Below are 27,542 nucleotides of genomic sequence, written 5' to 3'. Positions count from 1 at the left end.
AGTTTAAATGACTTAAAAATAAAGTACTTAGATCAGTGCCTACCATATAGTAATTATTCAGTAAATGTTAAAAGAAGAAAACTTAGAAAAAATACATATCATCCCTCAGGATAGAGATGGAGGAAATTTAAACTCATCTTGTTTTAAAGAAATGTATCTTCTAGAACCACAAAGTGTTTTTCAGGTAGGCCAATGGGAGAAGCTAAAACAAAGACTCTGATGTGTTTTGGATTAACAAGTAAACACTTACCAGTGAAATTACAGAATAAAGTCAGAGAGTAATATAAAACTTATGGGTAAAATCAACCTCCTGTGCCAGACTCACAGCTCAGAGTGAGTAGTTTTCTGCCACAAACATTTTAGCAAATGTACTTCGTGTAATAAAAGTTCAGGGTGTTAAGATTACAAAGGTTAAGGAGAAATTAAAATAAGTCATTTAATGTTTCAGAAGCTCTTTGCCTTTCTTAATAAATAGACTTAGGCAGAAATTCAATTTTATGATTATAAATATATAGTGAGTGTAGATTTAATTTAACTTTTATTCTAAATTGTAGAAACACCTGCCAACCCTTCTCTTTATTTTATCCAACATGATATAAAAGCTACCTGTATGATTTTTTTTCCCTTGAAATACCTGGTCAACACTCTGCCATTCTTTCAACATCCCTTATGAGATTGCTAATTGAAGAGAAGATAATGTATCAGCAGTGCAGTCATGGGATCTTCCTGCAGCTCCACATAAATATGAAGAGAGAAACCAGATAGCAAAGCCAAAAATTCACAGACAATATATATAATAAAATTGGGTAGTATAAATTGCACAAGAAACTGGTGAAAAGGGTTACTTCCCAGGAGGTGATCTCTTGGGTGACTGGTGCATGGGAGTGGGATGGAGACTGTTTTTTGCTCTGTATCTTTCTGAGACTTTTGAATATCATTTATTTAAAGAATTCATATTAAAAAATTCTTTGTAAACTAGCCTTTTGCTTACTGAATTGCATTTTCATAGTACTAGATACCTACAGAGAAGGTAGAGAAATTATTAAAGTAACTAATGAACATAAAAGGGAAAGAAACCATAATACATATGTAAGGTACAAAGAAGTAAAGATACTAAGTTTAATTCACCACCACCCTTCCTGCGTCCTCAACCAATTCTTTATTTCTTGGGATATTCATAGTTGGCCTATAAGTTTTATAGTGAGGGATTATATAGGTCTCTTGGTTTGTATTAGACTTGTATGGAAGCAAGCCTTTACTGTGGTACCTGAGTTCACTGATCCTTACAGATTTAACTTGGCTAAATCCAAATTAAAGCACTGTCCAAGGTATCTGTAGATATTATATTCCTGTTACCTAACATTGCTGTTTCATGTTGTTCCTGTTTTTTTTTTTTGTATGTGTGTGTGTATGTATATGACAGTTAATTTTTAAAGAACAACTTTCACCAAAAAAATTGGGCTTCTTAAACGTGATAGAACTCGTTGGAGCTCTTAGTGACATTCTCCATGTGGAGTTCAGGGAAGGAGAGCAAGACTTACTGGTGTTTGATGCTGATATGAAGCCTCTACCACGTGGTGAGTTTAATTACAATATGAAGCAGACCTGATTTTTAGTTGTCCCTGTAAGGATAAGGAAAACGAAAGCATTATTTGTATGTGTAAGATTCTTTGTTATAACCAAGCAGATCACACATTAGCCTTGAAAATGTTTTATATATAATGGCCTTATTTCTGGTGATATTTGTTATAATAGGCTAGCCTGTATTACTATTCAAGATTATCTGATTTTTAAAAAATTTACTTTCTTCATTGTCCAGATTTTTGGATGATTCTGAAGAAAATGGTTTTTGAAACAGTGATCTGATGGGGAAGCACTAGGTAGTTCTTAACTCTGGCTGTATATCAAAAGCTATTTAGAAAAACATGGCGATTCAGCCCACCTGGTGTGGCTCAGTAGTTGAGCATCAGCCCCTGCTCCAAAAGGGCACCGGTTCGATTTGGGGTTGCAGGCTCAATCCCCAGTAGCCGATAGATGTTGATGTTTCTCTCTCATTGATGTTTCTATCTCTCCCTCTCTCTGCTTCTACCTCTAAAATCAGTTAACTTACTTTTTTAAAAAAAGAAATACATGGAAATTCAGAATAAATGGGTGTGCCTTGGCATCCAGCACTTGTGCTTTTCTAAAAATGAACATTTTATTTTGTGATAATTTTAGGTTTACAGAAAAGTTGCAGTGATAGTACAGGGTTCCCATATGCCCTTCATCCAGTGTCTCCTAATAGTAACATCTTACATTACCATGATACATTTATTAAAACTAATAAGTTAGTATTGGTACATTACATTAACTGACCTTCAGAGTTTATTCTGATTTTACCAGTTTTCAAAAATTGTCCTTTTCCTATTTCTCTGTCCACTTCAGGACACCACATTGCAATTAAGGCACTTGGTTTTTGTTTGTTTTATTTTTATTTTTAATGTGGCTTAATATTTTTCTTTTGGAATTTTTATTGACATTACTATAGATTCAGATACACTTATTAAGAACTAATGCAGGCAGATCCCATGTACTCTTTCCTCAGTTCCCTCATTGGTAATGTCTTTCCAACCAATAGTACGATATCGTACTTATAGTTTTACTAGTGGCCTGATGTATGAATTCCTGCACATTGAAAGGAAATTAATTAGAAGAAATATTTTAACACATTGCAGACCAGTAGTTTTATTGCTAGTTTTACCCAGTGGCCAGATAAGTTTCTTTTGAATGAGTACAAAAAACGTTTTACATAAATGTTAAAGGCATGTTTTAAAATTAAATACCCATTGCATTTGGAAGTTATTACATGTTCTTACAAGCTAATATCTTTTTAAAGAATTCTCATGATTGGTCACAAACCTTAGAACAGAAAACATGAGAATTCGTGTGATACGTCCGCAATGTGTTAATATCGCTATCTGCCCTTTCTCTATAATAGTAGTGTCAACCAAATTCACAATCAACAATGACAGATGGAAACACACGTGTGTGATTGGCACCAGTGAGAGCTTTATATGTATCGTGCATGCGTGTCAACTTAGCCTTTTATAGATATAGAATAAACTTGCTTAATTAGACCTGCTTTCTGACTTAGCTAAACTTTTTCCAGCCCAGTGAAGCACCCCAGTTCTCTTTCAGGTAATTGCCAGCAACACAGCAGTAAATATCAACACAAAGCAGGTTATTATTGTAGATCACGCAGGGAGAACAAAGGGTAAAATATTTAACTGCAGCAGTGTTTGACTATATTCTGTGCAGTGAGAAAACCTGAAGTCATTTTCAAGGTCCACCATTTCTTACTTCTTTTCAGTTGGGTCAAGTTTCTAAGCTTTCTAAATCTCCGTTTTCTGGCTAATGAAAAGAAAATAGGATTCTACCAAGTCTCCTGTCTACCTACTCTAGGACTTCTGTGAGGATCAAATCAGATGAGGCATGGGAAAATGCTTCACAGACATTTGTGTAAAAGTGTAAATGTTTCCACCTGGGTATAAAGCAAGTCGTGTTCCTGGCTGAAAAAAACTCCAAGGAGGCTAGTTGCTAGGGAGAGGAAGCCAGGTGTTGCTATGTGATGTCATTACCTGGCACCCACAGTGACCGTTTCTGGGCTGGCCATGGGGTCTCGGCAGCGTTGGCTGCAATTTGGTGGGCTATCACTCTGGGATGGTGGTGAGGCCTGTGTCCCCCTTGGGGGCAGCCAAGTGTTTCTTTGTTGGCCAGGCCCTTACTGCCGTTTCTCTGTAAATGGCAAGTGTGCATCACAGCAACTCCTGCGTTGAGCACCTGCCCCCTGGTCGTCAGTGTGCATCATAGCAACTGGTCGGACAGTGGGAAGGACACTTAGCATATTAGTCTTTTATATAGAGACTAGAGGACTCTTGCGCGAAAAGATTCGTGCAATAGGCCTTCCCTTCCCCTGGCTGCCGGCACTGGTTTTTCTCCGGCACCCGGGACCCAGGCTTTCGCTCTGGCCGGAGCCGCCTTCAGTCTTCACGCTGCCACTTTGTGCCTATGTATGCAAGTTAACTGCCATCTTTGTTTGCAGTTAATTTGCATATCTCGCTGATTAGCCAATGGGAAGCGTAGCGAAGGTACGGTAACTTACCATGTTTGTCTATTATTAGATAGGCTAAGTTTCTGCAAATGGTTACAATGGACAGCTATTTTTTCCCAAAGTATCAATGTTTCTTTGTATATTTTTCTGATTAAAATAACCCATGTTCATTCTAAAAAATTCAAATAGCACAGATGAGTAGAAAGTTAAAAGTGAACATTTCTCATTATTTTACCCCCACAAAAATGCTATTAGAATTTTTGTGTAGCCTTCCAGACCTTTTTGTTGTTTTTTTATTAATCCTCATCTGAGGATATTTTTTCCATTGAATTTTAGAGTGTGGAAGGGAGGGAGGAGAGACAGAGAGAGAAACATCAATGTGAGAGAGAGAACATCAATTGCTTACCTCCCGAATGTGCCCTGACAGGCTAGGGATCAAGCCTGCAACTAAGGTATGTGCACTTCACCAGAATCGAACCCAGGAACCTTCAGTCTTCGGTCTGAAGCTCTAGCCCAGGGGTGGGCAAACTTTTTGACTCGAGGGCCACAATGGGTTCTTAAACTGGACCGGAGGGCCGGAACAAAAGCATGGATGGAGTGTTTGTGTGAACTAATATAAATTCAAAGTAAACATCATTACATAAAAGGGTACGGTCTTTTTTTTTAGTTTTATTCATTTCAAACGGGTGGATCTGGCCCGCGGGCCATAGTTTGCCCATGGCTGCTCTAGCCACTGAGCTAGCCCCAGGTAGGGCCAGACTTTTTTTAATGTATATGTAAGCATAGCTAGATTTTGAAAATATTACAAAAATAATGTTTGCTTCTTTAAACATTTCCAACAATGCAGTGGTGGTAACTAGTGTTAGTAGTTTTAGAGGGTCTACTTATGGACTTCTTCTGTATAACATCCTGTATAATAAAAGGCTAATATGCAAATTGTCCCTTCGACCAGGAGTTCAACCAGGGGTCGGGGCCTCCTGGCCAACTGCCCACGGCCCCTCCACCAAGCCAGCCTGACCCTATTGGCCCTGATCGGGTTGGGCCAGCTGAACCCCACCCGTGCACGAATTTGTGCACCGGGCCTCTCTCTAATAATATAAGCATATTATGCTCATTAGACCGGACGACCTTCTGGACGAAGCCTGGGCTGTGAGAGAAGCCTGGGTCCCGGGTGCCTGCCGGCAGCTGGAGGGAAGCCCGGGTGCTGGAGGGAAGCCGGTGCTGGTGGGAAGCGGTGCCAGCAACCAGGGGAAGGAAGGCCTACTCTTGCATGAATTTTGTGCATTGGGCTTCTAGTAGTTATATAGTGTATCTAAACTTTTCTTACACAAGACAATATATATAAATATTTTATTAGTCCTGGTTTTTTATGCTTCATATATTGTGAATGTTTTCCCATGTCAGCATATACAGGTTGATTTCATTCTTTTTAACTACATATAATCCTTTTATGTGACTCTATTATAATTCACTTAACTAATCTCCTATTAATGGACATGTCAATTATGAAAAAACTACAGTGATAAATATTATATTTATTTGTGCACTTATTTTATTTTTTAGGAGCCACTATGGTTTTAGATGTATCTGGGGTCTGTTTTAATGTGCCAAACTCCTGTAATCATCATACACATGTACATTTCAACAAAATATGTGATTTATTTGGGAATTCCCTAAAAATTAAGGCATTGTATTGTGGACTACTAAGTAGTCACAGACATGCTACATGAAGCAACAACGAATGTTCACTGCTAAAGTTGAAGGAGAAATAAATTGAAATAAAAATGTTGAAAGTTAAAAAACCTTCCACCAAAGTTTAAGAAGCCTTATCAGAATTAACCTCTTTCCCCAACATAATTGAGATTTGTTACCATCTAGAACTTCCCTTATATGTCTCCATACTGAAAAGTTCTGCAAAGACAGGTTCATATCTCTTATTCAGCACTATCTACCCAGTGCCTGGCACATAGGATGTGCTTAATAGCAGTTATAAAAATATTTTAACAGGTATACTTAAGCTACTCTATTGGTCATTTCAGATGGAGCTGTTTCATCAGTAAGAAGTTCATATTTAGTTCAATCAGATAAGAAAATAGAAGCCAAAACTTATGTCTCCAGTCCCCCTAGAAATGCATTGCCTACTGCTACTATTAAGGAAACCCCATGGATTTGGTCTTTTAAAAATCATAAAGAGCCAGAACAGAGAATTTACAAGAAGCCTAACCTGGTGGTGAAGCCTTTACAGCTGGTGAGTGAGGTTTTCAGACTTGTGCACTGGAGATTCAGCATTATGGAGGGTAACTGGATGACTGCTTCCTTAAACCAAAATTCTGTTTTAGAAAGTCTTATTTCTGGGTATTTGATTTCTTGGAAGAGACTAGAGCTTTGGTCTAAAGTCACTTTATGCAGCATTTATTCTGGTTTTCAATCTTTTTTTTTTTTACTAGCTTTCCCTCAAGTCTCATTTTCAAGTTTTCAGATGGCTTTGAAGATATGACAGTTCTCTTAAGATGACATTGCTGATTCTCTGTCCAGGTTTTTCAAAATGTAAGCTTGAAAACCCTGGACTGCTTTAGAAGGGAAGACTTGAGGAGCTTTGTGTTAGCTGTGTGCCTCAGCAGCTGCTGCAGACTACCCCAACCTATACGCAGTTAGAGGGAGCTTTTCTTTTTTCTCCTTCATTACATCTCCACACAAATTTTCCCCTTTTGTGTTCTCATCTCCTATTACTTATTCTGTTGTTATTAAGGAATTAATTACTTATGCTCCTTCCTTTCTACCCTCTATTCCTGCGTCTTTCATGGAAGGAAAACATTGTTTTAGGAGAGTCTGCTGTGTTTTCTAGAGGACGATAGGAAGGCCTAAAGGAAAATAATATATTTTAGAATGAGTGTTTGAGAAACCCTATTTTTTTATTATAAGACTAGTTTGAAATTTAATCTATTCTTTCAGGTTACCTTTGTTGGTAAGGTTGGGCAAGATGAGAATCAACCTGAATATTTGAAGTACCATGTTTAGTGTTGTATAGGGTAGTTGAGCAATACACTTTTAACTCTAATATCATAAGGCAGTAGGTTTTCATATTTTACCATAGGTAAGAATCACCTAGGGAGTTCTTTTTAATTCATACTTGTGGGCCCCACTTCCAGGTATTCTGAATTATTAAGTGTGGACTAAAGCCCAAGAATCTTCATTTTTATAATTTCCTAGGTGGTTCTGATAAAGGTGATTCATGAAATATACTTGGAGAAATGTTGTCATGAAGTTTGAAATGTCACCCGAAGATTTATTGTGGCTTCTTTGATTTCTTTTTTAACTTGTAGCAAGTAGAAATTGATAAATCACAGCTCAGTCAGGCAATGGCCAATCATGATATCCCACCAGATGCTGCCTGGGACAAGAAATTATGCAGACTGCCGCCATTAGATACCAGTACCCTCGTGGGAGTCTTTGTGGAGAATATCATCTCTCCTAGTCAATTCTACATCCAGATCTATAGCAGGGATTCATCAGAGTTACTTGAAGACATGATGATTGAAATGCGGTAGGAGTCTCTTGTTTTTGGTGTATCTCATTCTAAATCAGCACTTCTCACATCTTTTGGCTTCAGGACTCTTTAAAAATTAAGGACACATGAGAGCTTTCGTTTATTGATATTTATCATATAGAAATTAAAATGACAAGATTTAAAAAATATCTTTTGTTTAAAAATTTAGTAAATCCAATTGTGTGAATATAAATAACATTTTTTTGAAAATATTTTTGTAAATGAGAAGAGTGGCATGGCTTACATTTTCTTGCAGGTCTCTCTAATATCTAGCTCAAGAGAAGAACCTTGGATTTTTTAATATCTGCTTCTGTTTTGAGATATGTTGTTTTGGTTGAGATATTAACACAGTGAAAAGGGAAAATAACTATTTTCATAATAATACTAAAATAGCATTGCTCTTATGGACTTCCTGAACGATATTAACAGGATTCCAGGGGTTCATGAACTATACTTGGAGAACTACTGCTCTAAGTTATCTCTTCTCTCTACTGAAAAATGATGTTCTTTATTAATAAACATCATATAAATGTATACATTTTCAATCACTTTAGATTTATTCATGAACAATGTCTAATTTTTATATTAGTGTCACATACAAGTGTTTTTTTATTATTTATTTTGTCTCTCTTCAAAAGCACTTAATGTTTTTTTCTAATTTTACATTATATACTTGTCCCACCCAAGAATACCTGGAATAATGTAAGTCACATAATAATCACTTGGTAAATATATTCTTGTATAGTCCATTTTAGTGTGCCTATATTTTATTTTATTTTATTATATTTTATTGATTTTTTACAGAGAGGAAGGGAGAGGGATAGAGAGTTAGAAACATCGATGAGAGAGAAACATCGATCAGCTGACTCTTGCACACCCCCTCCTGGGGATGTGCCCGCAACCAAGGTACATGCCCTTGACCAGAATCGAACCTGGGACCCTTCAGTCTGCAGGCCGACACTCTATCCACTGAGCTAAACCGGTTAGGGCTAGTGTGCCTATATTTTAAAGCACACTTACTGGCTCTGTGACTTTGAAGTTACTTTACTTCTCTGGGTCTGGTCTTCTAATCTACAAAATAGGGATAATGATAGTACTTAACTCACCGAGTTGTGAATGTGGAAGTACTTAGAATAGAGTCTCTAGCTCAAATGTTGGCTGCTATTGTTAATACTGTATCTGCTGTTGCTTGGTGTTGGGATGTTGAGGCACTGGCTGTACAAGGAGAAGAGGGTCATGGTCTTTGCCTTTGTGACACTATGATTAGCTAGGAAAATAGATGCAGGATAAGGGGGATATTGTGTGAGGCAGAAGTTGTGCCTGGGCAAGGTGGAGGAGAGCTTCATAAGGATTCACTTGAGCTAGGCCTCAAATATAAGTAACAATTTTCCAGACAAGGAGGTGTGAGTGGATGGGTGCAGGTCCAGTCACTGGCACCAAGGCCAACATTACAAAGGAGTGAGCCCTGTGCTCTAAGAACAACAAATAGGGAATTGAAGTCACCACTGGGTGAGGTTGGGGGGACAATGACTGGATGTGAAACTGGAAGGCTAGGGAAGAGATAGAGTGTGGACACTATGGGAAGAGAATTTTATTTCTTCTGTATACAGCGAGGAACCTCTAAAGGTTTTAAGAAAGAAAGAACATCAGGTTTGTATTTTAGAAAGCTAACTCTAGTTGCAGTGTGGAGGATGGATGGAGTGAAGGGGAGAAGATCCATTATAGGCTAGTGTTGGTGAAAGAGAGAGTGGAAAGGAGGAGAGAAATTAGGAAAATAGAATTGTCAAGTCTTGATGACAAGAATGTGGTTGAAAAGGATGAGAGAAAAGGAAAATATGAAAACTGTGCTGACTTTAGAGATTAGGTAGGTTTCAGCTGGGCTTGGAAGTTAGAAGTTTACAAATAGTGAATCTAAGGTGATCATGAGATACTGAATTGGTAATGTTGAGTGGGTAATATTAGGATTAGGGTTTAGCCAGTGTTACAAAGACATAAGTTAGCTGTAGTAGCATGAAGATAAAAGTTTATTTCTTCTTCCCATAATAGTTCGTGTATAAGTAATACATGCTGGTAGGATAGCTCCAGGTGTTAGGGACAACAGTGTTTTCTGTCTTGCTGCCCAAGATAATATATTGGCCCACCCACATGGTCCAGGATGTAGCTCACCACCAGATCCTCATTCCAGCCAGTAGGAAGGAGGAGTGGGGGAGGTAGAGGGTTGGAGATATCCCTTTTTCTTTGAAAGACACAAGATGGATTTTCACACTTTACTTTTTTAAAAATTGTGGTAAAATACACATTAATTCACAATCTCACATCCCATTGTCCAGAACTTAGTATTCACATAGACACATTTAGATGTAAGGGAGTCTGGGAAATCAATTAAAAATAGGGATTCTATTGCCTGGCCAGGTCACTCGGTTGGTTGGAATGCCATCCCGTACACCAAAAAGTTATGGGCTCAATTCCCTGGAGGACACATACTCTAGTATGTGTGCTTCAGCTTACTTGCTGAAGATGGGGATGGGGATAATAAAGCCTTACTTACAATATGTGAATGTTCAGCAAAATCCAAATATAGTAACACCCAAATAGGCATGTATGGGAAGCAGCTGATCAGTGTTTCTCTCTCACATCAGTGTTTCTCTGTCTCTCCCTCTCTCTCTAAAAACCAATGAAACAGCCCGACCACCATGGCTCAGTGATTGAGCGTTGATTAGTGAACCAGGAGGTCACGGTTTAGTTCAATTCCCGGTCAGGGCACATGCTCAATCCCAGTGTGGGGCATGTAGGAGGCAGCCGATCAATGATTCTCTCTCATCATTGATGTTTCTATCTCTCTCTTCCTTTCTGAAATCAATAAAAAATTAATAATTTTTTAAAATGAAAAATAAAAATCAATGAAACATGTCATCCAGTGAGGATAAATAATAATTTTTAAAAAAAATAGGGATGCTATTTCTACAAAAAAAAAAAAAAAGGAGAATGGAAATTGGCAACAACTAGCATCTTTTTCATACAGTTGGAAGTAAAGTTTTAAAGTGCAGAAGGGCCCTAACCGGTTTGGCTCAGTGCATAGAGCGTCTGCCTGCAGACTGAAGGGTCCCAGGTTCGATTCTGGTCAAGGGCATGTACCCCCGTTGCGGGCACATCCCCAATAGGGGGCGTGCAAGAGGCAGCTGATCGATGTTTCTAACTATCCCTCTCCCTTCCTCTCTGTAAAAAATCAAGAAAATATATTTTTAAAAAAATAAAGTGCAGAAGGGATGCAGAGTCTAAACATAGAGATGGAGAATCATCAATTTATCAGTAGTAGTATAAGGTATGAAAATGGATGAGGCAGTAAAAAAAAACCCACAAAAATTTAAAAAATGGATGAGATGGTATACAGCAGGGGTAATAATAAATAGTTAATATTTGGGTGTTACTCTATTTGGATTTTGCTGAACATTCACATATTGTAAGTAAGGCTTTATTATCCCCATCCCCATCTTCAGCAAGTAAGCTGAAGCACAGGAAGATAAAATCATCACACAGCTAGTAAATGATGGGTGTGAACCCAGGTTACTGGTTTCAGAGCCTGAGCTTTTAGTACGTTACACGCCCTAAAGATAAGCCCCCAGTGGAACCCAAACTTTTAAGGCAATTACAGAGCCACTAAGGGAATAATTATGGACAAGGAAGTAGTAGGAGAAAAGAGTGTCTTGGAAACTAAGTAGGATAGAATTTGAAAGAGGAAAGGATCAGGGCCATTCTGCAGAGAGAACAAGTATATTGAAAGCTGAGGAGAAAGGCTATTGGATTTGGGAATTAACAGACCATTGATATTTTTACAATGTCCATTTTAGGAAGTCCTGGGGAATGGAGTTAGATTGCATTCTTCAGCAGAGAATGTGAGGCAAAATGAGTGTATGAGTTTCCTACTTAGAGATATTTGTTGAAGAAGAGAAGGGATTTAGAAAAGAAAAAGGAAAATTAAACTAATTGGTATTAATAATGCATTAACAAATCAGAAAAAATGAGGGTGTTTTTCTTTGCTTTTTGCCCAGACTTCCTTGCTCTTGATACACTAATAAAAATTGTTCTTCCCCTATGTTTCCATGTTATGGAATTCCACAGGCGCTGTTATTCTAATCAACTGGTTTCTGATCGATATGCCATGCCAGAATATTTTATCCAACCAGGACATCTCTGTTGTGTAAAGATTTCTGAGGATAAGTGGTGGTATCGAGTCATTATCCATCGAGTTCTCGGGAAACAGGAAGTTGAAGTGTTCTACCCAGACTTTGGAAATATTGGAACTGTTCAGAAGTCCTCTTTGAGGTTCCTCAAGTGAGTTAACAAATTTAAGGAGGACAACTCAATTTTTGAATCACAATGCTAAAGCTTTGTGTGGTTAGGAGACCTCTGTTTTCTTTTGCCTTCCTCTCTCCACCCTTCCTTGCTTACCATCCCTCTTTCTTCTCAGTGCAGACTTGGCAAATGGTCATTTAGGTTCACAGTTGGATTATAATCTCTTGTGTCTTTTTCCACATGTCTGTGAATCTGAGTGGACTATGAGATTGAATTTCAACCTCCTATTAAGAAAATGTTTCTTTGGGTTATGCTAAGAGTTGCATTTATATAGCATGAAGATTTCCTCTTCCTACCGATTTGCATGGTTTTTAAAAACTATATTTAATGATCTTACTAGTATTTCTTAGAGTGCTTTAAAGTATAAGACATTAATTTAAAAATGCATGAATAAAATACTCTGAAATGGTGTGAATAGCTAAAATCAAGAAATGGCTTAGAAATTCCATAGCATGCAGTATAAAAACATGATTAAATATTAATATATTTGATTATCAATTGCAGATGCTGCTACACAAAGCTTCCAGCTCAGGCTATCCCTTGTTCTTTGGCTTGGGTGAGACCGGTAGAGGTATGTTTGCTTGTTTTCCTCTTAATCAGAAAACATGTGATGCCAAGAACAGATTTAGTTTCTCAGGATACAAAAATAAAACATGGAATAAGCCCTCAAATAAATCATTGTAGAAAATATAGAAGACAGATGTGTAGATAAAAATAATTCTACTGTGCCATATTTGCTATAGAGATTTCTGCTGTGTATGGTAGAGGGGTATGAGGAAGAATATATATCTCTGTTCAAGGTAATTAGGGAAGGCCCCATAATACAGGTGGTATTTGAGTGGAATTATGAAGGAAGATTAAGACTATAACTGGACAAAAAAGAGAAAACATTCCAGGCAAAATGAGAACAGCACAAAACACCTCAAATTGGAGAAGTTTGAAGTGGTTCTGTTTGGCAACGTAATATAGGATGATCTGGAGTTGGGGCTTGGCAACTGATGGTCAGAGAAATAGACAGAAACCTAAGGGGGATTCATATTCCTGTTCAGGAATCTGGACATTGTCCTTTAGATGCTGGGGAGCAGCTAAAGGGTATCCATGGGGAACTGCCACAGTCAATCTATGTTTTTTAAAGATTCTCTAGTAATATCTTTGTGGGAAATGATTGAAGTGGGGTGAGAGCAGGAGACATTTTCACCCAGGTAGTTAAATTTGTTAACTGTTATATAGTCATATTTATGTACCTTATATATGTTTTTCCCTCAGAGCTCTTAGTTGTACATATCATACATATTATTATACTATATTTCTCTATCAGTTGCTTACATATACATGGATTTTTCCCTTTAAAATTCTTTTTAATCCAAAAAACTCAGTAAAGAGGAAAGAAAAAGGAAAAAGACATTATGTATAATTTTACCACTAAACACATTAAATTTAGAAATTTGATGTATGTTTCTTTCAGGTTAGCTTATTGGTTGTTGTGGTGAGGATTTTTGTAGTCTTGAGCGTTTCATAAAATAATAGTCCTGTTATTTCATAATTCATGTTTTCACTCGGCATTATAGCATAAATATGTTGATGTTACCATAATTCTCAATTTTAATAGACTCACAGTAATCTGTTAGGTAAATGTGCATCATGGCCTGTGTATCCCTTTATTGTTAGACATTCAATCTGCTTCTGACTTTTTAGTATTACAAATAATGTATGCAGTGTATGATTTTTGTGCAAGTCAGTATTCAGGATTATTTTCTAAGGGTGCATTGTAGCCCTGACTTACATCATGAAGCTCAGCACTACATTCGTGACCCACTTGTAGCCAATGTTCATTACTCTCATATCTGCCAGATCACTACCATTGCTGATTCTCTTTGCTTTGTTTTCTTATTTCTTTCCTGAACTTAGGGCTTCTGGCCTTAGGGATTTGCCCTTTCTGATCAATGGAATAGTTTATGCAAAGAATTCTCATGGTTGGCTCCTTTTTGTCATTCAGTTTTAAGCCCAAATGTTATTTCCCCAAGAAGGACTTCCTTGACCCACCACTTTAAAGTGCACCTTTCCACTTCCATCATTCATGGTGACTTTATTTTATCTTCATAACACTATCTGGTATTATTTGTTCACATACGAAAGTATGAGCTCCTGAGGTCAGGGAAATTATCTTGTTCACTAGAGCACCAGTGCATAGATCAATACTTGGAACATGATTTGTGCTCAGTAAATCTTGTTATCTAATAATAGACAAACATGTAAATTGACCATCCCTCCGCTACGCTCACCAGCCAATCAGGAGAGTATGCAAATTAACCCAACAAAGATGGCGGTTAATTTGCATACGTAGGCACGAAGCGGCAGAGCGAAGACTGAAGGCTCCTGCCAGAGCAAAGGCCTGGGTCCCGGGTGCCAGAGGAAAACTGGTGCCAGCAGCCAGGGGAAGGGAAGGCCTATTGCACAAATCTCTTCATGCAACTGGCCTCTAGTCTTATCTAATAAAGAGGGAATATGCAAATTGACTGTCATACCATAACGGTCAAGTTGGCTGCATCCACAGCAGAGGCAGGGATTCCGTAACACAAGATGGCTGCACCCACATCGAAGTCAGGGATTCCATAACACGATGGCTGCGCCCACAGCGGAAGCCGAATTCCCGTAACGAGCCTTAATGAGCAGTCAGCAGGGACATGAGGCTGCATGGCGCTGGGCCGGGGCAGGTGACCTGAGTCTGTGCCCCCGGCCTGGTGGGGCTTGACAGGGGACCTCAGGCCGTGCCCCGTGCCTGCATGGCTTGACGGGACCTCAGGCCGCGTCCTCCACCTGGCAGAGCTTGACGGAGGCACTCAGGCTGCGTCCCCCACCCTGGCACTGGGCCAGGGGACCTGAGGCTGCGCCCCACACCCTGGCACCAGGCTGGGGGACCTCAGGCCATACCCCCTGCCTGACAGGGCTTGACGGGGACCTCAGGCTGTGCCCCCTGCCCAGCGGGGCTTTACAGGGACCTCAAGTCATGCCCTCTGCCCCGGCCCGGACCGGGGGACCTCAGGCCATGCCCCCTGCCCCAGTGCCGGGCCAGGTGACCTGAGGCTGCGCTCCCCCACCTGGCGGGGCTTGATGGGGGTGAGGCCATCCGGGTCTGGATAAAGCCAAATGGGGGTGGGACCAGCTGGGTCTGGATCTCGCGCGATTTCAAGGCGCATGTGGGTGGGTGGGGACTTGACTCTGGTTCCTGTGGTGCGCCCCAGACTCTGACAGGAGGAAGATTTTCATATACATTTTACCAATTTTCTTTCATCTCTGACACTTCTATTATAGAGAAAGGGCAAATAGCAATATTAAAATATTTCCTCTAATTAATTCCCTTTTAATGTGCACTAATTTCGTGCACTGGGTCACTAGTGTCTTTAACTAAATGAATGGATTTCACTTTATTTCTATCTTTTTTATGGTTTTGATGAAAGTTAATGTAATTTATAATGGCAGAATAGCATGGTGGGACTAACTCCCAGAGACAAAATCCAAAGGGGACAGAAAAGCAGTCTACCCTTGGAAGCCAAATCTCCAGCCTTGCTGGTTTAAAGAGTTAGAGGACATTGTTTGGGACTGGCATACAGCTGGAAGTTAAAAGGAAACACACATGAAGGGAGGGAGCCACAGATTGGGTGAATTCTATAATCAGTGTACAATCTGCCCAGATTATTAGGTCACTACTAAACTTCGCAAGTTCTGGGAAGAGCCCAGGCCCTGAAAAATCACTGGCTTATCTAGTCTTTCTTTTTCTCACCTTGTCTTCCCCTATTTTGAAGAGATATTTAAAAATCATTCACCTAATTAACACATTGTATGTGGGAAACGTATTTATACGTTTTACGTTGACTGGTAGTAGAGCGCGGGACATGTATTAATACGTTTTTTATAGACTAGCAGTAGAATGCGGGTAACATAAATACGTTTATTTTTATACTTTTTTATTGCTCTAAAGGGATGCTAACATGCAGATATACGAATTCCAAAGGACAAAATTTGGGTCTCTAACACATACAATGGTGAATTATGTATGTACTTCCAGGTATAACGGTAATCAATCTATTCAACTGCAAAAATGGCCCGTGCCACCTGTTAGTTTGCGATAAAAACTACCCGCAAACAATGTGTTAACACTATATTATTTTAGTGATTATTCTAGGAAATACAACATATATGTGTATAACAATGCAAGGATATTAGAACACTTTAAATTCTTTAACCTAATTTTCTGGTCTATTTTTTCTTTTTTTATATTTTATTGATTTTTTTACATAGAGGAAGGGAGAGGGATAGAGAGTTAGAAACATCGATGGGAGAGAAACATTGATCAGCTGCCTCCTGCACACCCCCAACTCGGCATGTGCCCGCAACCAAGGTACATGCCCTTGACCAGAATTGAACCTGGGGCCCTTGTGTCCGCAGGCTGACGCTCTATCCACTGAGTCAAACCAGTCAGGGCTTTCTGGTCTATTTTTGTTGTGTAGTTAATATTATAGTTTTTGACCCCTCAAGAAATTGACTGCATAAAATAATAACATCCATGTAGATTTAGTTACATACTTCTCATTTTCTTAGCTCTTTATTCTCACCACTCATGTCCTTTATCTGGGAATAGTTCCCTTCCGTTTGAACTGGATCCTTTAGTATTTCATTTTGTGAGGGTTTGATGATGGCGGACTTAGTTCTGTTTACTTGAAAATATAATTTTGTGTTTATTCTTGAAAGCTATATTCCCTTGGTATAGAATTTTAGGTTTGGCAGTAAATATCTTTACAGCCTTGAAGATATCATTGCTCTGGTTTCTGGTTTCCCTATCATATTTGAGAAGTCAGTTGTCATTCTAATGGATGTTCTTTTGTAGCCAGTGTCCTTTTTGTAGCTGTTTTTAAGATTTCCTATTTGTTGCTTGTGTTCTTCAGTTTTAGTATGTTTATGTATAGATTTATTCTTATTTATTCTACTTTTGTGGTTCATTGGATTTGTTTTAATCTGTGCCTTATTACTTTTCATTAAATCTGGAAAATTCCTAGCCATTTTCTTTTCAATTAGGTTTCCCCATATTCATATATATGTTAATTCATATATATGACTGTATGTACATATATTAATATAGGTATATATTCCCTCTGTCTGTTTCTGCCTCTCTCTTTCTGGAGCCATAATTATTCTCAATTTATTGTCTATGTCCTTTAACCTCTCTTTTGTATTTTACAAATTTCTGTGCTTTGCATGTTACATTCTGGGTACTATTTTCCAAGTTACCTTCCACTTTTTGATTTAATTCTGTCTAATCTACTATTAAAATTAACCTATTAGGTTTTAAATTTTTATTGTATTTTTAAAGCTCTCTTAATTCTTTCATTCTGCTAGATCGGTTATTGTAGATTGGCGAGAGGCCTGATGCATGAAATTCATGCAAGGGGCTCGGCCCTCGCAGCTGCAGTGGCTTGCCTCGGCCCGAGGCAATCACGGGAGCTGCCTCAGCCCTCACAGCCCCGGCTTCATCCAGAAGGTCATTTGGTCTAATTAGCATATTACGCTTTTATTATTATAGATAGATAATCTCTGCAGAGTAAGTTTAGTTGTTTTATAATTCGTCTAAAATCTCAAATATATAAAGTTTTTTAAGGTTTGTTTCACTTGTGTTGTTTCTTGTTCTTGTGATTTGTTGTTTCTTTGTATGTTTTTAATCTTTGCTTATGTACTGCTCATTGTCTTTGAAAAGTTATTCGTAAGAATGGTTGAATAATACAGGCTGAGATTGCCTACCTACAGAGAGATTTATTCACTTTGCCATGCACCTAGGAATACTACCAGTCTGGAACCTTGTTAATTAAAATGAACAGCTTGAGGATTTGTGTACCACCCAGGTGATGTGAAAATCAAGGTGCAAATCCATGTGAAGGAGACCAGTGTATTTCTCTTCCCCCTTATCCTGAGTGTGTACTCCTGCAGGAACTCAGGGGAATGGAGGAGAGTTCTCCTCTCCACTCCCTACCATGGGATTTAATTTCTGTTCCCTTTGACCTTTGAGAACATCAGAACTAAAGTTCAAATTTGCCTGGATTAATGGATGCCTTTAAGGCAAAAATAATTCCCATTTTCCCTTTAATTTTGGCTTGATAATTTTGTTACTTTCTTACCAGTTTTTTTTTCAATTTTTGAACACATTTTTAAAGTATTTTATCTAGAATATTTAGTTATTTTTATAAGAGGACTGGTCCAGTAATCTTACTGAATCATATCTGAAAATGAAAGCTTTCACCAAATAAAAATTTAAAAATTTTTTCTATGATCACATTTTTCATGATTTTTTCTTTATTCTGACTTTTGTCATCTACAAGTCATAAATATCCTCAAATGTGTTGTCCATTAAAATCTCTAGTTTAGGAAGAACAAAGTAGGTGGGCTCTCAATACCAGATATCAAGGTGTATTACAAAGCCACTGTTCTCAAAACAGCCTGGTACTGGCACAAGAACAGACATATAGATCAATGGAATAGAATAGAAAACCCAGAAATTGACCCGAACCAATATGCTCAATTAATATTTGACAAAGGGGGCAAGAACATACAATTGAGTCAAGACAGTCTCTTCAATAAATGGTGTTGGGAAAATTGGACAGATACATGCAAAAAAATGAAACTAGACCACCAACTTACACCTTACACAAAAAATAAACTCAAAATGGATAAAGAACTTAAATGTAAGACGGGAAACCATAAAAATACTAGAGGAATCCAAAGGCAACAAAATCTCAGACATATGCCGAAGCAATTTCTTCACTGATACAGCTCCTAGGGCATTGGAAACTAAAGAGAAAACAAATAAATGGGGCTACATCAAAATAAAAAGCAAAGGAAACCATCAACAAAACAACAAGAAAGCCCACTGCATGGGAGAACATATTTGCCAATGTTATCACCGATAAGGGTTTAATCTCCAACATTTATAGGGAACTCATACAACTTAACAAAAGGAAGATAAACACTCCAATCAAAAAATGGGCAAAGGACCTAAATAGACACTTTTCAAAAGAGGACATTCAGAAAGCCAAGAGACATACGAAAACATGCTCAAAGTCACTAATCATCCGAGAGATGCAAATCAAAACAACAATGAGGTACCATCTCACACCTGTCAGAATGGGTATCATCAGCAAATCAACAAATGACAAGTGCTGGAGAGGATGCGGAGAAAAGGGAACCCTTGTGCACTGCTGGTGGGAATGCAGACTGGTGCAGCCACTATGGAAGACAGTATGGAGTTTCCTCAAAAAATTAAAAATGGAACTCCCATTTGACCCAGTGATCCCACTTCTAGGAATATATCCCAAGAAACCAGAAACACCAATCAGAAAGGATATATGCATCCCTATGTTCATAGCAGCACAATTTACCATAGCTAAAACCTGGAAACAGCCTAAGTGCCCATCAGTAGATGAATGGATTAGAAAACTGTGGTACATCTACACAGTGGAATACTATGCTGCTGTAAAAAAGAAGGAATTATTGCCATTTGCAAAAGCATGGATGGAACTGGAGAGCATTATGCTAAGTGAAATAAGCAAATATGAAAGAAAAATACCACATGATCTCACTCATTTATGGATAATAAAGACCCTTATAAACTGATGAACAAAAATAGATACAGAGGCAGAGCAGCATCGAACAGACTGTCAAACTACAGCGGGAAGGCCGGGGAGGGTTGGGGGGTGGGAGGCGGGGTAAGAAATCAACCGAAGGACTTGTATGCATGCATATAAGCATAACCAATGGACATAAGACACTGGGGGGTAGGGGAGGCCGGGAGAATGCCAAGGGGGGAAAAAAAAGGAGACATATGTAATAAGAAATAAAAACATTTCTTTGAGACAAAAAAAACAACTCTAGTTCATTGGGAGTTCACTTTTGCATATGCTTACTATATGTAATTCATGTTTGATTTTACCATGTGAATTTCATATCTTGGTTCTATTTCAGGAATGTTGGACTTCCAGAGCCATTTTGCAGTTCCAGAAGCTGTGTGGTTTGAAGCCCTTAGTTGGGGTAGTAGATGAATACATAGATGGGATCCTTAACATTTTTTTGTGTGATACATCCTCAAACGAAGACGTCTATTTCCATCATGTCTTGAGAACAGAGGGCCATGCTATTGTATGCCGAGAAAATGTCCCTTCTAAGGTGGAGCAGTATTTTGTAATTTGTTTTATTTAATCTCACAAGGTATGAGAGAATTTATAAGAGAATTTAATACAGAAGGTTATTTGATTTGTTCTCTAGTCTTAGATACCTGTGAGATTCCTGCCTTCTCAATGCAGAGCACTCTCTTCATTTTCAGATGACCACAAACAACTGCAGTTAGCTTCCTGTCCTTTAGACTGTGAATACTTGTATTTTAAATAATTGAGAATTTACCCTGAAGTATTTAATTCTCTCAGGTGTACTTAGAGAAGAACAGTACTCTCTTATCTTGCAATTATCGGCATCAATGTTTGCATTACCGTTAATATTGATGTTGAGAATTTTTCTGACTAGGAAAAACTTTCATTATTTTTAACTCTTAATTTTAGAAGTAATACATTTCCACAACAATTGAAAATTATTAAGTGCTAACTTTTTCACTTTTCTCTGAGTAATTAAACACTTTCTTCTTTATTTTATCCTAGGGTTTCAGCGAACTCAATCCTTTAACTTTATACACTAAATCCAGTGAAGGGCCAGAGGATGTCTTGACAGGACTTGGTTGTCCTTCCCAGAACCACTATTTTAATGAAGACCGAGAGATAAGTCCACAGTCAAAAGAGAGTGATTTATATACCCCGGTAATAGGTTTTTGCAAATATGATTATAATTTTATTGTTAACATTTAATTAGTGCTTACTATATGCCAAACACTATATACAGAACTTGAAGTATGATATATTAATCTTCATAAAGTCCCTGTGACGTAGTTACTATAATAATTGTATTTTATAGGTAAGGAAACTGAGGGCTTCCAAACCCAGGAAATACCTAGTGAGAGACAGTTACCTATACCTCTCATAAATTTCTGGTTTCAGCCTTTGCTTCAGTAATGCTTCCTCCTGCACAAATTCTCCTGCACTCAATTCCATTGCTGCCTTGGTGCAATTGTGACTTCACCTACACCAACCCAAATGCTGATACTCCTCAGCTGCTTCTTCGGGTGTTCTTATGTTTTCATTTCTCTGTAAACCTTTTTGCAGCTCCCACCCACAGCAATACAAATATTATTATTTTTCCAGTAGCAGTAATAACATAAAACAACATTTATTGAACTCATACTGTGTGGCAGGCACTGTTGTGAGTACTCACATGTTAATTTATCTTTAAAACCACTTTACCAGGTTGGTACTTCATATCTCCCCTTTACATATAAGTGAAGCACATAGTAAGAACTTAAATGATTTTCAACCAGTGAACAAATAAACGTCCTTTGAGTCTTATATTCCTCCTGACAGCAAGTACTGGGCTAAGAATATAGGGTGTGTTCAAATTGGAGCGCCAAAAAAGTGGTTTTCTAGACATAATAGACTTATTTTCGTTTAATAAAATATGAAAATTTTATTATGTTTTACACCTGTGACTTTAAAATTATTAATATGATTGTATTTTTTTAAATACTGATTTTTTACAGAGAGGAAGGGGTAGGGATAGAGAGTTAGAAACATTGATGAGAGCGAAACATCGATCAGCTGCCTCCTGCACACCCCCTACTGGGGATGTGCCCACAACCAAGGTACATGCCCTTGACCAGAATCAAACCCGGGACCCTTCAGTCCACAGGTCGAAGCTCTATCCACTGAGCCAAACCAGTTAGGGCTATGATTGTAGACACTAGTTATTGCAAAAAGAGAAAGAAAAAGCAAATTTGAGTACTGGGGAGATTAACTGGCTTTGAAAAATATGTGTGAGAGTTTATTGCTGCATGTTTTTTAAAATTCATTTTTATTGATTTCAGAGAGGAAGGGAGAGGGAAGAGAGATAGAAACATCAGTGATGAGAGAGGATCATTGATTGGCTGCCTCTGCATGCCCCCTACTGGGGATCAAGCCCGCAATCCAGGCAGGTGCCCTTGACTGGAATTGAACCTAGGACCCTTCAGTCTACAGGCTGACACTCAGTGGATAGAGTCTATCCATTGAGTCAAACCAGCTAGGGCTATTGCTGCATGTTTAAAGCAATATAAAGTGCTTTTTTTCTTTCTAGTTTACGTTAAAATTAATTGGGCTTGTTTGACTTTTCTTAAGCCTGAAGTTTTCTTAGTCATTTTTACTTGATTAGAACAATTATATTTCCTGATTCTTAAATAATGAATTGAATTCAACCTTTAATATATGTAGAATATACTATCGTCACTCTGTTTATGTCTTCAAATAATCATAGCTCAGCCCTAGAAATGAAATACGGCCATCTTTTCTGCAAAAGAGAGAAGTCTTAAAATTTCCCTATTTCATCCAGCCTATATTTTAACATATTAATACTTTTATGCTACGCACATACACCAAGTTCCCTGTAATTTCCTCTCTTCTTTTAAGCATTCCAACAGTTTGTGTTAAATTCTTCATTGCATCTTCTCAAAACATCCTCCTTCCCTGATAATATTTTAGTTCTAGCACTGAGAGGGATCTGCACTATTGGTTGTACTGTGATTATCCAGTTGTGTGTTTCCTGCTATATTTGAGTTCTTTTAGAGCTGGAACCTATTGCACTCATCTTTAAATTCACAGAGCTACCTTGTACACATTTTGTAATATGTACTAAATAAATGTTTATTGGCGTGAACTAGTTTAGCAGGATGGGAAGTCCAAGGGTCATGAATAAAGTTAGAAAACAATGTAGCATTTGTGTGAACCACAGAAAAATATTCCTCCCCTCCCCGAATAGCTTTTGGAAACAGCATTAGTATGAAAATTAAATAAAATAACCCTGACTTGTGTGCTCAGTGGTTAGAGTGTTGCTCTCTGCCCCGTCAGAGTACGTGCAGCAGTACTCTGTGTCAATGTGTCTCTCTCACGTTGATGTTTCTCTCTCTCCCCTCTTCCTCCCTCCCTTCCACTCTCTCCGAAAAGCAATGGGAAAAATATCCTCAGGTGTGGATTAACAAAAATAATAATAATTTATCTTTCATATCTACTAGCAAGATATTAATGATGGAAAGGCTGTCATTGACTTTGAGTCAAAGAAGCCATTAAAGGATTCTGAATTCAGCTCTTTGAAAACTCAAGATAAGAGCTATGAAGAAGATACAAAGTGTTCTATCCCTAAGCTAAAGGATCTGAAGGAAGAAAATGAGGTAGAAGGAAAGATTTTTTTAATGTAATTAATGTAATACAAATGACCCATAAGTGAAGGGGGCTGGAATGAAATAGCTCTTTAAACCTTACTGTTGCCTTCAGTGCAGTCAGAGCATCTGCCACAGATGAATTATAAATTCTCCCTTCAGCAGTCACCAAGACCAAAGTAGAAGTAACATAGTCTTGATCACAAAAAAGGGCCTTATCTGGCTTTGGTGTGTCCGTTACTATCCTGTAGCTTTGAGCAATCTTCAAGAATTATGCAGTGATTAGAAACTAGTGTTGAGAAACAGTATTAGGAAAACGCATCAGGAAAAAATGCTGGTAACTTTTTTGGAGGACATATTTATTTTAGTCAAATGTTTATGAACACATAGCTTCGAGTCCCCCATAACTCTTCCCCCTACATTTCCTGTTTCACAGAGCAATCATTTTCATCTCTTTCAGCTGCTGCTTTTGGAATTTACCTCTATTTCTTTCTTACATAACATGCTTATGTTATTTATTGATTTTTCAGTTAACTGTGTATGTATGGACCACACATAACCATATCCTTTTTACCTCCCCCCACCATCTCACTAATACAGTTAACAAACTTTCTGTTAGCTCACTATTCAGTATTTACAGTGTTATGACTCTGTAAATGCTCTTCACAGCCAAGTAGTTTGTTATGGCAACTTTTCCTTCCCTGCATAGCTTCTATTTTCTTGTGTTAATGTTTCTTTTTAACCCAACGTACAATAAAATTGACTTTCTTTTGATGCCCTGTCCTGTCAATTTTAACACATGTATAGTTTTGTGCCCCATCCTCAGTTTTACTCTTGAGAAGACCCTCTGGCCTTCCAGAGGGAGGAAGACTTGTAGCTTCCTGGGTCCTTGAGATGGGGGTCCTTGAATCTGGTGCTCTAACTACTACCGCTTTTTTTTGCGTTTTTTATTTTTTAATCACAACTTACTTTCAGTATTGTCTTGCATTTGTTTCAGGTGTACAGCATAATGGTTAGACCAGTGGTTCTCAACCTTCCTAATGCCGCGACCCTTTAATACAGTTCCTCATGTTGTGGTGACCCCCAATTTCATTGTTACAAATTGAACATAATTAAAGCATAGTGATTAATCACAAAAACAATATGTAATTATATATGTGTTTTCCGATGGTCTTAGGCGACCCCTGTGAAAGGGTCATTCAATCCCCAAAGGGGTCGCGACCCACAGGTTGAGAACCACTGGGTTAGACAGTCATATCCTTTTCAAAGTGGTACCCCTGATATTTCCAGTACCCACCTGGCACCATACATAGTTATAGCAGTAATATTGACTATATTCCCTATGCTGTACTTTATATCCCCATGACTGTTTCATAAATACCAATTTGTAATCTTAATCCCTTTACCTTTTTCACACTCCAGCCTACCTGGCAACCACAAGTCAGATCTCTGTGTCTATGAGTCTGTTTCAGTTTTGTTTGAATCTAATTGCTTCTTACTCACATTTTTCAACCAGTGCTTTTGTTTCTTTTCCACATTACCCCCTTACTTAAAAAAACACCTTGTGTGGCAATTCCTGCACTTTTGTGGTAACAGTGGTATAAATTTGGGTTTATTCTTAGTTTTTCCACTGCAAGCTCAGGGTTCCACTGTCTCAGGACTGCTGATCAGCTGTTACTTGTCTGCTTTCCTGTATCCAGAATGTAGATGGTATTTTCTGTTCTTTTGTTCCCTTTGACCATGAGTTTATACCTTAAATTTCTTTATTTTATTTTGGTGATATTTCAGGAGGGAGAGAGTAATTGTGTATTCAAACTGCCATCTTTACCTGGAATCAGAAAAAATTATAAACCTGAATTTTAAAATGTGCTCATATAGGAATTATAAATTAAAGCTTTTCTGTCTTCCGATACTTTCTAGGATGAGATCCCCACTGGAATGCCATGCCTGGAGTCAGTGACCATAGGTGATGATGTTTGGGATGAAAACTGGTTACCTTTGCGAGCTAAAGTGGGAAAAGAGGGTGATGCCTCCCACTTACTTACCTCCAGCCATGGTGGGAAGAAGCCATACCTGTCATGTAAAGAAATGCCAGAGAAGGTTAGATCCTTGAGAAAACAAAGTGAATCATATTGAAAAAAGCACATGTAAACTCAACTGTTCACACCTCAAGAAAGCCATACATTCTTCAATTCAAAATGATTTATCAGAAGATAATTTTAAAAAAAATACACAGTTTCTTTTACACACAGTTTCTTTTTTAACCCAGCATACAATAAAATTGACTTTCTTTTGATGCCCTGTCCTGGTAGTTAGTCATGGTAGGAAGGGGGATAGAATGAAGTAGGGACGAATAAACCATGGACTTATTGTGCCTATCTGCCCTTTTAGTCATGATTTTTGTTTCATCATTGGCATCTGGTCAGGGCCTTAGGGTCTATAAGTAAACTGTTTTCCCTAATTTTGTTTTTGCTGAATTAGTCTTAACTTCTGGATGTCAGCAGTGAGAGAACATTTGCAAATATTGGTCCTAACTAGATATTTAAATTTTCATTTATTTCCCACCGGTTATGAAAAAGAATATCTGCAGTTAAGGTGTTCCTTCTAATTTATGCCATTTCAATAATACATGATCATGAAAAATCTAGCCATGAAAACAGTATTGAGGAAAATACTGCAAATAACTCATTTGTGTTTATGAGATCTGTGTATTCAGAGGAATTCAGGATACTGGGTATGGGTCAATCAATAATGAAAGGAGGAAAAGGCATACTGATACAGAAAATTAATAAGTACCTTTTCTTGTTTAATATACATTGATTCCTTGTCTTTACTTTGCCAAGTTATCCTCTGTTTGGGCCATCTATCACTATTTCTCAGTTTATTGTTGCAATTTTTTCTCTGTAGGATTGGTGTTTTTCTACACAAGATACATGGGATGATGATTCATGTCAGCCTTTAGGCCTTGTGAATGGAATGCAAGTAGAAGCTCAAAAACAAGGACTGGGTACTCAGGAAAAAAATACTGGGACAACCAGCACTCAAAAGGTAAATGTCTAATGAATGTTATTTTCTCAGGTTTGCATGAGGAAAGTGCTTCATTTTAGAAAGTAAAATTCTGGTTAATGATCCCTCCCTTAGCATTTTATAGAATACATATACATACAATGTATGTTGATTTTAAAAGTTCAGTGAACTTAATACTTAAAAAGAAAATCCTGAGCCTAAAATTAAAAGATTGATTAAGCATCTGTGTTAGGGATACATAAACAGGTATTTTTTTATAACTTAGCTGTAAATTTTAAGCTCTATATCTGTCCTGTTATTTAGGCCTGTTTTCTTTCATGTTGTTTGGCAGGCGCACTAACCCTGGAACAAAATACATTTGTTTCTCAACTATGTTTTGAGCTTCCTGAAAACAGCAGGACAATTTGTGGTTTTGTATGTGAAAATTTGCACTCCATTCACTTAACCCAAATTCAGTCTCTCTTTGGGACATTCGTCTTTTTCTCTTAAGACATGGTTTGTTTTTTTTCTAAAGTTCTACATATGTCTCCTTCCCCCCCATTGACCCTCCCCACCCTCCCACCCCCGAGGGCAAGCCCCTACTGCTGCAATGTCTGTGTTCATTGGTTATGCTAATATGCATGCGTACAAGTCCTTTGGTTGATCTCTAACCCTCACCCCCACCCCTGCCATTTGTCTCTGGATCTGTTTTCGTTCATCAGTTTATGTTGATCATTATATCCCACATATGGGTGAGATCATGTGATATTTATCTTTCTCTGGCTTATTTCGCTTAGCATAATGCTCTTCAGTTCCATCCATGATGTTGCAAATGGTAAAAGTTTCTTCTTTTTTATAGCGGCATAGTATTCCATTGTGTAGATGTACCGCAGTTTTTTAATCCACTCATCTGCTGATGGGCACTTGGGCTGTTTCCAAATCTTAGCTATTGTAAATTGTGCTGCTATGAACATAGGGGTGCATATATCCTTTCTGATTGGTGTTTCTGGAAGCCATGGTTTCTTAATATTCCATTGTGTCACTTCTTCTGAGGAGCCCTCCATTTAACTGCTTTGTGTTGCAGTTAATGCATCTTCATGGCTAGCTGCAGCACACACCGTTTCCCTAACAGGACTCTGAGCTCCTTAGGTCACATCTTCCTGGAAAGTGATGTGGTTGAGCACAGAGAGCACACACTGGACTGAGTTCACATCTCT

General features: G+C 38.1%; 1 protein-coding gene across 2 annotated transcripts in view; it reads left to right on the top strand.

Annotated features, from left to right (window-relative positions):
- TDRD5 (tudor domain containing 5) overlaps positions 1 to 27,542 on the top strand; it is a 46,221-nt gene that overhangs the window by 10,829 nt on the left and 7,850 nt on the right. Inside the window, exons 6-15 of one of the 2 annotated variants that reach the window (XM_036344108.1) lie at positions 1,424 to 1,577; positions 6,166 to 6,338; positions 7,414 to 7,634; positions 11,757 to 11,969; positions 12,495 to 12,561; positions 19,998 to 20,198; positions 20,684 to 20,839; positions 23,176 to 23,331; positions 25,240 to 25,419; positions 26,227 to 26,367. In XM_036344108.1, coding sequence (XP_036200001.1) covers positions 1,424 to 1,577; positions 6,166 to 6,338; positions 7,414 to 7,634; positions 11,757 to 11,969; positions 12,495 to 12,561; positions 19,998 to 20,198; positions 20,684 to 20,839; positions 23,176 to 23,331; positions 25,240 to 25,419; positions 26,227 to 26,367 — 1,662 coding nt within the window. The remainder of the gene's footprint in view (positions 1 to 1,423; positions 1,578 to 6,165; positions 6,339 to 7,413; positions 7,635 to 11,756; positions 11,970 to 12,494; positions 12,562 to 19,997; positions 20,199 to 20,683; positions 20,840 to 23,175; positions 23,332 to 25,239; positions 25,420 to 26,226; positions 26,368 to 27,542) is intronic. The other variant, XM_036344109.1, reaches the window with a different exon arrangement.

The sequence above is a fragment of the Myotis myotis genome, unplaced genomic scaffold (assembly GCF_014108235.1).
Source record: "Myotis myotis isolate mMyoMyo1 unplaced genomic scaffold, mMyoMyo1.p scaffold_m19_p_18, whole genome shotgun sequence".
Taxonomy (NCBI): Eukaryota; Metazoa; Chordata; class Mammalia; order Chiroptera; family Vespertilionidae; genus Myotis; species Myotis myotis.
Note: the sequence above shows the minus strand (reverse complement) of the source record. Positions and strands in the feature narration are given on the sequence as shown.